Source organism: Delphinapterus leucas, chromosome 21 (genome assembly GCF_059928025.1).
Source record: "Delphinapterus leucas isolate spDelLeu-1000000601 "Yukka" chromosome 21, BTC_Dleu_Yukka2, whole genome shotgun sequence".
In the NCBI taxonomy this organism is placed as follows: Eukaryota; Metazoa; Chordata; class Mammalia; order Artiodactyla; family Monodontidae; genus Delphinapterus; species Delphinapterus leucas.
In genome coordinates this window covers 25,117,145-25,129,475 of record NC_143149.1, presented here as the reverse complement: position 1 = coordinate 25,129,475, position 12,331 = coordinate 25,117,145, and the positions used below count along the sequence as shown (strand labels likewise).

At 44.4% G+C, this 12,331-nt stretch overlaps 1 protein-coding gene across 6 annotated transcripts in view; it reads right to left on the bottom strand.

Moving 5' to 3' along the window:
- LOC111173487 (pro-neuregulin-1, membrane-bound isoform) overlaps positions 1-10,105 on the bottom strand; it is a 227,125-nt gene extending 217,020 nt beyond the window's left edge. For 2 of the 6 annotated variants that reach the window (XM_030762563.2, XM_089903747.1), the window contains exon 1: positions 9,444-10,103. In XM_030762563.2, coding sequence (XP_030618423.1) covers positions 9,444-9,540 — 97 coding nt within the window. In that variant the 5' untranslated portion in view covers positions 9,541-10,103. Of the gene's footprint in view, positions 1-9,443 lie in introns of all 6 variants that reach the window. The other 4 variants (XM_030762562.2, XM_089903746.1, XM_030762564.2 and 1 more) reach the window with 3 other exon arrangements.
- Positions 10,106-12,331: the final 2,226 nt, after the last annotated feature.

Here is a 12,331-nt window from a genome sequence, read left to right as displayed (position 1 = left end):
CAGAAAACAGGTTTTTATTTTTAAGGCGAACAGGCCAGATAATTTGGGGAAAAGGCAAAATACTGCTCAGTTCTCGAGTGCTGCCGAAAGTCAGGATACTGCTGGTTTGGAGATGGCTGGATCAAAGGTGTCAGAGGTGGGACGACACCCAGGGGGGCTTGAATCCAGGTTTGTGCTTTTTAGGGAGATTATGTTTCATCCCATCTCCTGCGGAATATATAGATTTGGATTCAAAATGTCATCCAGGGACTTCCCTGGTGGTCCAGTGGTTAAGAATCCGCCTTCCAATGCAGGGGACCAGTTTCCTTGTTGGGGAACTAAGATCCCACATGCCCCAGGGCAACTAAGCCCATGCACTGCAACAAAGACCCAACGCAGCCAAACAAATTAAAAAAAAAAAAATGTCATCCATGCTTCATACTTCCTTCACTCCAGTGGGTTTGGAGAGAAGATAAGAGAATCATCAAAATGAGGATTTAGAACGTTCATTTGGGTTTCGCTGAACTGCATAGGTGCATGTTTTAGTCTCAGCTCAACCCCAACTGAGGTTACAAATGGATATGACATTGGACCCCATCCAAAGAAGTCTTCCTACTGTATACTCATACGTTACATAAATATGTAAAACAAACACAAAACAACCCTTTCATTTAAATATTTGTAACCATTAATATAGTATAAGCTCATAACTGAAAGTCAACTTTCCAAGTTTGGAAGGGAAGAGAGGCAAAAGGAAGTTCCACAAAATTTTTTTTTCATATACTTAATCATGCTAAACATAATACAAATGTTCACGCTGTAGACACAAAACCATAGTGTGCTATGTCCCAAACGAATCCTGCAGCCCACTTCACATCGACTACTACTAGAGCAAGTTACCAATCCTCTTCTGCTCCCCTTCTTATCTCCCAGTACAACAGAAAGTCCATGGCATAGGATGAGGAAAGGGGAGAAAAGACACATTTAGGGAAAACCAGAATCTTCTCTAAGTCCTTATAAACTTAAGAATAGAGAGAACACTTGATTCACAAAATACATATCTCTAAACACTAAATAACAACATATGTATTGTTATTTATAAAAGAAAACTCTCTTATCATGAGCATTCGTTTTCTTTTAAATACCTGTTGACTGCCTCCTTCATTGTTTTTCTTTGACTTTTGGATACAGTTCTTATCGGTTCACTCATAAATACGATTTCCTATTATGATATATACAAATGAAAAATGTTCAATGAATGATGTACTAAACAGTTAAGATCAAAAACTCTCCTTAGGGCTTTAATAGAGAAATTTTTCTATGCATAATTAATATCCAAACTTTGCTTTACCTAGGGTTGAAATATATTTTTTGAAAAAGTTATGAAATCTGTAGGAATTTTAACTTTCAATTCTGGAGTCCTTAAATATAAGACATTCAGTATTCAGAACATTTCAGTATATGCATAAAATTTATTTGTTCTGAAAAATATTCCAAATTAGAATTTAGACATTTCCTTTTAAATATTGGCTTTATATTTACTATGGAATAGCTAAGAAGACTGTCAAATCCTTTAAAAATGCAGTTTGTTTTTACAACTGTGAGATCATATGTAACAAACAGATGAGTTACAATTACAAACAGAAACATATGCACTTTAAAAAGCTGGCTTTACCTAAGTTCTAACCTTATTTATAAAGTAATATAGGCCATTGATAATGAGCACATTTTCACATGGCAGTAAAATTCACACTTATTAAAACTACTGGAAAAATTGAATTGTAGTACTGTAAAACTGAGTAAAGTTAAAAAAAATATTATTCCATAAAACAAAGCCAAGTTTGTTCACTAGTCACTAATATTTCTCACTCACATCTTTGTAATCTCTGTAGAAATATGGTGGGTAAGATAAAGCATAATAACAGTTTGCTAACAGGTTCAATAAAAATCCAAGTTACATGTTGTGATAGAAATGTACTACTTTTCTCTCCAAGGGAAAATGCCCATTGCCCTGGCACTCTACCTTTATGCTGAATTCATTTTATATGGCTATCATATGACCTATTTATTGGAGAAAATATCACTGGTTTAATGACTTCCTAGCCCAGCTTCCTTTTATACATTACTTTAATCTCACTTAATTAACTTCTACGACTTTTTTCAAAGTTGTCACTACTATATTTTTTAAAATACCATGTAGGGCTTCCCTGGTGGCGCAGTGGTTGAAAGTCTGCCTGCCAATATAGGGGACACGGGTTCGTGCCCCGGTCCGGGAAGATCCCACATGCTGCGGAGCGGCTGGGCCCGTGAGCCATGGCCGCTGAGCCTGCGCGTCCGGAGCCTGTGCTCCGCAACCGGAGAGGCCACAGCAGTGAGAGGCCCGCAAAAAAATAATAAAAATACCATGTAAAGCATAAAGTCAAACTACTAAACAGAGTCCAAATATTAAACTATATGACACTGACAATATTCAGTCGTGTATCATCTACAGAATTGACAATTTCTGATGGTTCAACCTAATAAAACATTCCCTGACTCTCACATCACTGAAACTAAAATTCAACAGCTGCCCAGAGGAGCCAGCTGCCTGCCAACTAAAGCTATGAAACAGAAGGTTTGGGGCACTGTTGCAGACCAAACGCTACTGCCCATCAACAATACCTTTCTTGGACCAAAACAATGTGAACAATATTGCCCTTTAGAAAGAGAAGGAGAGTAACAAACTGGGAGTAACTCACAATGAACATGACCAATGCAGAGTGGAATAAATCGTGAGCAAATAACAGTAACTCTGCGACAGTGTTATAACGGTAGCCCGTGATCCAAAAGAATTAGTCATTCCAACCCATTTTCAAAAACATGTAGCTCAATCAAAGTAGAGTTCTTAAACATTTTAGCTAGGGGTTGAGGATAAGGTGTGAAGACGTGAAAACATGTGCTCCTAAAGACTCTCTGTGTACTTCTGATGTGCTCATGTATAATTTTCCAATGCCACAGTGGAACTTTTAAATATGACTAAATGTCTTTGCAGGTACTGCCCGAACTTATGCAAGAGGAACTGCTCTAAGGGGCGACTGAAAGATGCTTATAAGATGCTAAGTTCTCTGGGGAAAAGTTGTTGGCTGACATATACACACTACTGTATATAAAATAGATAACTAATAAAGACCTACTCTATAGCACAGGGAACTCTACTCAGTACTCTGTAATGACCTATATGGGAAAAGAATCTACAAAAGAGTGGATATATGTATATGTGTAGCTGATTCACTTTGCTGTACACCTGAAACTAACACAACATTGTAAATCAAGTATACTCCAATAAAAAATTTTTTAAAAAAATAAAAGTAAATCTCACAGATGTGCCCTTGCAGGTTTACAACTGCATCGTCATCATCAGAATGATGTTTCGGAATGTTCTTAGCGAATTTGGTCTACTTTGGTCTAGCTGGGAAACAAACTCCAGCTGAGGTAGTAACTGATGAAATCAGGATCCTATTCTTCCCCATAGACTGCCCAGAATATCTAAGTCACTTAGAAAAGAAAAAAGGAGTCGTTCTTTGGGGAATAGCAGTGTGATGCTCCTGGAGCACCCTCTGGAGGCCAGAAAAAGGTGACACTAGTGAAACGGAGAAAGAAGAGAATTCTGACCTTCCAAAGGCAGAGCTCCACAGATCGTACTTAAGTTGGACTCAAAAATGCACTTATGCAATTGTAATCAAGGCGACCTAAGAAACATGCGTACTTAATTTATAGTTTACAAATGCAAATAAATCCAAGGTGTACGTAACAACATTCTCAAATAATTGTTCCTTCATTAAAAAAAAAAAAAGGAATGCACTGATTACTGTATTTCAGCCTGCATTCTGAATTCCTTGGGGAATTAATTGTAGAGGCATTTTTTTCATAGTTAGAAGAGAGGTCGCGATGTGAAAATGTGACATTTTCATTCACAAAATGTAAGTAAGCAAGGTTATATAGGGTATTACTAATTGTCAAACTTTTCAAAGTAGTCAGCTTTATGCTTATCAAAACTGGGAATAAATTAAGCTTTTTTTTTGCTTCTCACACCTCACTTTTTCTAAAGCAACAAACACTGACATCTATTGGCATTTTGGTAGCTCACTTTTAAAAAATCTGTGAAAACCCACGAAAGGACACACATGCAAACGTGTAGGATTAGGATAAACCCAAAACACCACTTGGTCCTTTGAAGAAATTTCATTTTATATACCTGACAGCATATTTAATAGACGTTATTTTCCTCTGATAAAGATAAATCAGTTTTTAAGCTAATATTATATCATTTCAGTTTCTGTATTTTCTGTTTGTCGAGAGGAGAACTCGAGGGTTAATCAGAATATTAGAAGTCCACTTTCTTTTTCTCTGAGCAAATGAAATCACTCACCCAAAATACTGACACTTGGTTTGTTTTCGTCTATCCTAACAGAACAGGATAAGATCAATACCGTTAGTGTCAAATGTAACTTGTCACTTTGAGAACGCTCATAAAACACTGATTTGCTAAGAATCACACTTCCAGAACTTTTAGCACTACCTATAGCCATTCTAGTGTGTGTGGAGGGGGGGATAATGAAAGATGTAGATTTTAACCTTCATTATTTTGTTTATATTTAGAAACACCTGCACTGGATTCTATGAACCTTGTTGGCAATATACTCTTACATTTGATAAAAAGATAACAAAGAGCATGTGGATACACATTTTCTTTTTCAATTTGTACTAGTCCCAAAAGACTACGCATGCGTTCTATATAAGCATCAACTCTTCAGTGTGGCCAGAAAAGGACTCATGTTTCAAAACCTTCTCAAGTTTGAGACCTCAACCTTTTTCTGCCAGAGATAAAATGATATTGCACCTCACTCTACTTTCAATATTTAGACTGAATTCAGGACTGTTTTCATAATACCTATATGCAGTTATGGTATTTGACATACTTATCCACTTTTCTCTCTATTTACAAGTAGTACATATTAATATTTATACTCACTCTAATATAAGGCCAGCTCTGGATTATTTTTTACCGTACAAGGTAAATTTGGAAAATTGTGTCAAATATCTTAGCAAAGGCACGGAAGATCTGTGTCTTAAATCATTTTCTGAAGAGAGCTAACATTGATGGGGCACTTACTACTGCTGTTATCTCATCTAAGCCTCAGCATAACTTTATGATAATAATTTTATTATCCCAATTTTACAAATAAGGAAACAGGCATGGAGAGATTAAGTAACTTTCCCATGACTATACAAGTAAGGAGCAGAACTGGGATTTAACCTTCTTTTTTTTTTTTTTTTTTTTTTTTTGCGGTACGCGGGCCTCTCACTGTTGTGGCCTCTCCCGTCGTGGAGCACAGGGTCCGGACGCACAGGCCCAGCGTCCACGGCCCACGGGCCCAGCCGCTCCGCGGCATGTGGGATCTTCCCGGACCGGGGCACGAACCCGCGTCCCCCGCATCGGCAGGCGTACCCTCAACCACTGCGCCACCAGGGAAGCCCCAGAACTAGGATTTAAATGCAGGCAATCGGGCTGTAGCACTAAGTACCAGGTACCCTGTAATAGTGAGGCATTTTCGTACTAAAGGACAGGCGATGAAACACACAAAGCACCTGTTACACTGCCTGGAACATGGTAGGATATTTAGTAAATAGTAACTCCCTTATTAAAAGTATAAAATACTAGTGCCTGGCATGTAATGTGTTCATTGCTCTCATACTGGTTCAATATTTTCTGATTACTTACATACTTTACGGTCTTTTCTTCCCATTTTTCCATCATATCATTTTCTCATTTTGCAGATATGAGAACGGTATCCCAAGTTTCTCCCGCTCTTTCAAAATCATTCTCCAAAATAAACCCGCTTCATTCTAAAATTAGTATTTAATGTCTTTAATAATTACATCATCTAAGTGGTCACAAGTCACCAGCTTGAAACAGATCACTGGACATTCCTCCTGTTCTATAAACATGCGCTGCCCTGGTAGTGACGGGGCACTTCATACCCAAGAATGTTTGACAAGCACTTTAGCCTGGGAAGCCACTGAGTTAACAAAACAGGTGGGTGATGTCACCCGGGAAGCACATGGCCGGCTTCTAGCCATTTGGGATACTAAGTGTTTTGATGTTTCCACCACTTGTACTGACAAACGCCCCTTCTGCCGGGGGTGAAGGAAGACCCAGTAGTTCTAGAACTGAGCTAGGCTTGGTAATGAATGGGTTCCAGGTCATTTAAAAGGAAAAATAAAAATAAAAAGAATCCTTTGCAGTGTTTTAATGAAAGAAAAACATCAACAGAGATTCATAGAAGAAGCTTAGAGCCAAATACCAAATGGGCGGGGGGAGGGGGGGAAGCTCTGGTTTTGTAATTCAGGCTTCAATAGATAAAGTTTGCTGAGCTGAATCAATATGAAAAGTCTGGATATGGGAGATCCAGCATCTAGGAGGTGCAGGAAGTTATAGCACCCTTGGTACATGGATCCTCGTTACAAAGCCCAGGATTACGCTGAGGTTGCTTTTTTTCTTTCTTTTTTTTTTGAGCAAAGAAGAAAAATCAATGACCCCAAGGGCCTGAGAACTATTAGAGTCATTACTGCGACACAGATAATTCTGTTGAACATCTGCAGCCACAACAGCGTGCAATTCAGTATAAAAATGCGATGCTACGAAACACAGCTACGTATGTATCACATACCAGTCACACGTGTCGCATGAAAGTTAAAGGAATCTTTTTCCCCTAAAGCTATCCCTCCAACAGATGTGTTTATGCCTCCGCATATAATACAGCACACAGCGGGGCTGACGGGCTGAGTTCTCTCAGCCTTCTCTCTCCCTTGACTGTCGTGAAGTAATGTTATAACCTCCGAAAAGAGGCTTGGCTGTTGCATGGGCATCGTGTAGGACAGAAAGTTTCAGCGGCTGTTTTAAGAAAGGGGTGAAACCTGGGATTGAAGGGCACTGATGGAGGAGCTATTTAAGAGATGGGTGTCCTGTAAGCCCTAATTTGAGCCGGTATGCCAAGTGGTGATGCTATAGTTATGGCATCTAGAGGTCATTCCTTTGAGGATGCCTGAGGACCACAGAGTGCAAAAAAGCTTGAAAAAGAGGTGTGGGTTTCCCTCACAAACCATTATGGCTCTCAGTTATTTACTCTCCTAAGATAAGGAAAAGTACACTGACAGCATTACAAGGGAAATGACAAGAAGGAAAGAAACAGTGATTTCAAAGCAATACTATTTAAAGCCAGGTGCTTTTACCTAAAGCAGGTTTCAAGTTGATCGTTGTTTTTGAATCAAATGAAGAATAAATATTCTTATCTGCTTTATAGGGTTTAACAAGCACAAGGTGCCCTGGAGGGGGGTAAAAAGTTCCTCCCCAAGGAAGACAACTACCTGATGGAAAAGAGAGATACACTTTAAAACCAACCTAGAGCCAAGTTCACTCCAGATTCTCTGGGAAGAGAGTCAAGAGAATGTCACTTAAAGATGCCAATCTATCTGGTTCAGAGGGAATCACAGCGGTGGGACTGGAAAGCATAATGAGAGTCACCAAGGAAACTCTGGGACGCTGTGTCAGGAGAGAATATTAGGTAGTCCCAACACAGCTGCCTACCTAATAGATGAGATCTGTAGGGCACAGAAATGCCTGTTGGTTCTTAAAATCTCTCCCACCCACCACGGGTGCTTATCTGAAATGTCTATGTTAAGTAAGGCATTAATGCCCTGAAGCCTTGACAAAGTGCAGACCTGTTACCTGAAAGGGATGCTACTTCAAGCCACCGTCCCCTCCTTAATTCATCAGACCTCCTCCAGAGGACCACAGAAACGTCTGAAGGCAGAGTACTCCCAGGCAGGACAGGACAACACTTAAAGAGCCCCGCAAATAACTCTTTACAACTTTACCACTGTGGTCAGGTCTAAGAGCTCTCTCATTTACTAAGATAACCTGCGAGAGGACAGTAGAGAATGTCACTTAGGGAAATTGCTAATCCAGCTCCCCACTTCAGCCCTTGTTGAATAAAATGCGATAGGGTATCTCCAAAACAGGGAGAAAGTAAGGAAAATTTCAATACGCCCTCATGAGAGCTAATGAAGGGTAATGAAGGTGAATCTGCTCAGCAGAATCCTATCATAGAAGCACGCACAGGAATGGTCAGTGGCCAAACAATTACTCTCTGTTCAATTTGTTTTGCTCAAAACCTGTTTAAGGTCTCTGCCAATAAGCCAGGCTCTGAAATGCTCTCAGCGATGCCAGTAAGAGGACTAGGCAAATCTTGTTTACTTCCTGCAAGGAACGGGCAAATACTTCTGTAAGATAACAGAATACCATCGAATTAATTCTTCAAAAATGCTTTACGAAGTGTGCTGGGGGATGTTCTAAGTGCCTTGAGGTCTCTGGATCAATTAATAATTGGGAAGTGCAGAGGCAGAAAAAAGCCCTTATATTCTTCCCCCTCCCCTCCATTTTTTTTAAAGCATCCTCTTCACTTAATCACTCATAAACAAGTATTTATTTGGGGCGCCTCCTCTTTCCAAGACAGTGTCGAAAGCATTAGCCCTTCTTAGGGAAAAAGAAGGTGAAACTGTCATTCACGTCCGTGAACCCATGATCACGCACTAGACTTGTCTCTAGAAAGCCTCAGCTGCCATTTCATTCTATTATATAACCAGTGAGCAACTGGATTCAAAAGTTCAAATGAACTTTTGCTTTGGGGCATCTCTTGGGAACATAAATTAACCACATTTATCAAAGAGGTCCTGAAAAATAGAACTGCAAAACCGAAAGTTTGAGAACCTTTTTGGGGACCTGATTCCTGGCACTGGGCTGGATTTTATCTGCTTCGCTGACCTCTAGGAATCCCTCTCAGCTGATCTGAGCTCCGATACCGCAGGGCTGAATCCGAGTGAGCGTCCGCGCACACCGCGACCCTACACTCCCTCCCCGGGGCCCAAAACACCGACGCGCGACCGCTCGCGTTCTCTCTGGAGCACCCCGTTCTTCCGAGCCAGGCGCTGCGAGGGGAGACCCGTTCTCGCTTTTCTCGCTAGAGGGCAGGCGGGGCCCGTGCAAAGCGCTGCTGGCGCTGGACACGCGCGCACCCGGCCTCCGCTCCTGCACGCCGGGTCCCGCTCCCGGGCTGGGCTCGGCTCTGGGGCGCTGGGCAAAGGCCATGCCAGGGAGCGCGGCGCGTCCGGGTCCTCCGGAGGCGCGGTCCCGGCTTCCGTCCTCACCCTGAGCGCGGGTTGCTGGCGCCCGGGTGGGGCTCGACGCCCAGGTGAGGAGCGGCCCCACGGAGGGCGAGCACCGCCCGGCCCCGCGGACGGCCGGGAGCAGGGCCAGGAGCCCGGAGCGCAGGGCGCAGGCAGGCGAGGGCGAGGCGGCGGCATCTGAGGAGGAGAAAGAGAAGGAGGAGAAAGATCGCGGAGCCCCGGCCGCGCGGCGCACTCACCTGGGCTCGGGCCGCCCGCCGCGGGCGCGGGCTTCTTCCCGGAGCCTCGGTCCTTCTTGCCCTTCCCCTTGCCTCTGCCTTCTTTGCGCTCCGACATCTCGCCCGAGAAGTGCACGCTCTGCGCGGACGGCGCCCGGCGGAGGCGACGCGCGACAAGTTTGGTCCAAGGGCTGGGATCGGCTTTGGGAAAAGTTTGTCCCTCGAGGGCGGGGGGCGGAGGCGGGTAGAACCACCGGCCGGGCTGCGGCGCGCGCGCTGCGCGGGGGGCGTCTCCTGTCGCCGGCGGGGAGCGCGGGGACGCGGCGTGCGGTCCGGGCCACCTGGGACTGGTGGTCGCTGCGTCCGGCGGTCGCGCTCGCTCTCGGGGCGGCTCCTGCGCGCAGGGAAGTGCTCGGTTCCCGCCGCTGTCGGCTCCTGTCGCGGCCTCTGTCCGGCGCGCTCGCAGCCCGAGGAGGGAGAGGCGATAACCGTCCGGCCAGCGCTTGCGTCGCCCGGCAGCCGCAGTCACCCCGCTCCTGCCCTCCGCGCGAGCCCGGAGTTTCGACAAGTTGGGGGGAACTCCTCGCCGGCTCTTTTTCAATTGCCCCACCGCCAACCACCTCCCGCCCGCAGGTTGGAGGCTGGCGCCTCCTTCTCGCCCTCCCCTGGCCTCGCCCCCTCCCTCGTCCCCGCCACACCCCCACCCCGAGGCGCGGACACGCCACCGGGAGGAGCCTGGGCTCGGCGCTCGCGGGCGCAGCCCCTTTCCCTCCCCGAGCCGGCCTGGGCGGGGGGCGGTGCGCTTGGCGGCTGCCGGACACCCCCGACAGGGGTCGCTGGAAGCCGCGCGCAGCCGCCGCCGCCGCCGCCGCCGCCGCGCCCGCGGGAGCCGGGAGCCGGACCGCACGTCCCGTGGAGATTCCGAGACCCAGGAAGGGATCCGGACCCGGGGCCCTCGCTCCGCTTCCCCGCCAGGCAGCGCCCGGGAGGGCTGGTCCCTTCCCTCCAGCGCGGAGAAAATGGTGGAGACAAATTTTGCAGCTCCGACACCTGCCCGGCCAAATTAGGGCCCTGGAACCCGTGGGAAGGAGAGGAACGGCTGCTGTTTTCTCATTAGAGTTTGGGGTTCCGTCCTTTCTTTCTTTAGTGAAAAACCCCACACGCACGTAGGGCAAAGATAAAACTCTGGGTGGAAGAGTAAGGCGGCTGTGGATACACAGGAAGGGCTCGGGGGACCGTAAAGATGGTTAGATAAATCCATCTTCGTCGATCTGCTCCTGGGATGTGTCTGTGTCCTGCCTTCGTGTGTTTAACAACGTGCCTGACAGGCTTCTCATCTTCAGCTTTTCCTAAAAGAAATAATAATAACCTGGCCTCTGCTAAGGGGGAGGGGGGGGGTCTCCTAAACTGTATCTCTCACTACAACTTAATTATTCAGGTTGTAACTTAACTGATAAAACCTGGGTTGGAAAGCGATCGACAATAAAATTACTGCACTAGCTAGAGTCACTCAGTTCTGCCGAGAGAGCAAGTACGGGGAGGTAAAGTGGAGAGACAGAACCAGAGGTCCTGAATTCGTCAGTGCTAGCTTTCTCCAATTCAAACTTACCTCAGAACTGCGGGTGAAACCTACTTCGCCTTCCCTTGTCCTCCCTCTGGTGGAGAATTCTAAAGAGCAGTGAAATCCAGAAAACGTTAGCACCCTGCTGCGAAGGACAACAGTGAAAGGCCAGGGTAATCAGCACCGCGTAATGATCCAGAATCATGTAAAGCAAACGTTCTCATAGATGTATGGCAGCTGTGGCTAAGTCAGAATGTTCATTTACAGTGACAGGCCCACGTGTTGTTTTCTGGAAGAGGTGAGCACCGTCCACCCACATGTGAAATTTACTTAGCCCTCTTTAAAAGTAATTTGCTCCTGATTTTCCGTCCTCCGGGATTAATGCTAACTGAACCATTACCTACAGACAGCCTTCTTGGTATATTTTCCAAGTGCCACCATTTAGATAAAGGTGAAATCTGGGGTGCCTTCTTGCTATGTATGTGGAGAGGGAGGGGGGACAAAAACAGTTATTTAAAAACTGTCCTAAATTAAGAATGATTTTATTCTCCTTTAATTTGTACTGTAATAAGAATCTAACTCTATTGGGTGGGTTAAGTCGTTAAAAGATATCTTAGCAGTAGTGCCATCATTTATTTTGAAAAATTTGATGTCCAAATATCTTCTGATAACCTTCCAACGAACACCACACATCAATTATACTGGGCCATAAAAACAGCAAAATCAGGGAGATTATGAATACTGAATAGCACTATAATATTCCACAGAGTCTAATGTAAACTGGAACTGAATGATGGTTGAAATAACTCTGCTTTCCCAGGTGGGGCCACTATTTAACAAACAGGAAAACAGCAAAACTCAGAAAAGGGGAGCCCTTTCAAAAAGGGTACTTTTTCTCCAGGATATGAGACCCTGTAAGGGCTTAGTATACAACTACTACATGTTACCAGATACATCATTATTTTAGAACTGAAGGATAGAAAGCAGAAATGTCTTTTGGAATTAAAAAATAAAGTTTCAGCTCTTTCCAAATAAAACAGAAAGCCAGCTGGAAAACCCAATTTGAAATTGCCCTTAAATTATTCATCTCTATGGTCAGGAAGTAGCAGATGAATTTGTTGTTGTTGTTGTTGTTTTGCATTTTTATAAATCCTCGGAAATGATCAGAACAGGGATGGAGAAAGGAGGAAACCTTTCTTTGCTTTCTTGAAAATCAAAATATTGACCTCAGTTTAGAAACAATGACATGTTTTCATGGTATCGTTTTATTAATTTGTTATGTATTGTTCAGCTCTTAGAGTCTGTATCATACAGGGTATATCAGCTCTCAGGTAATATATGTCAACCT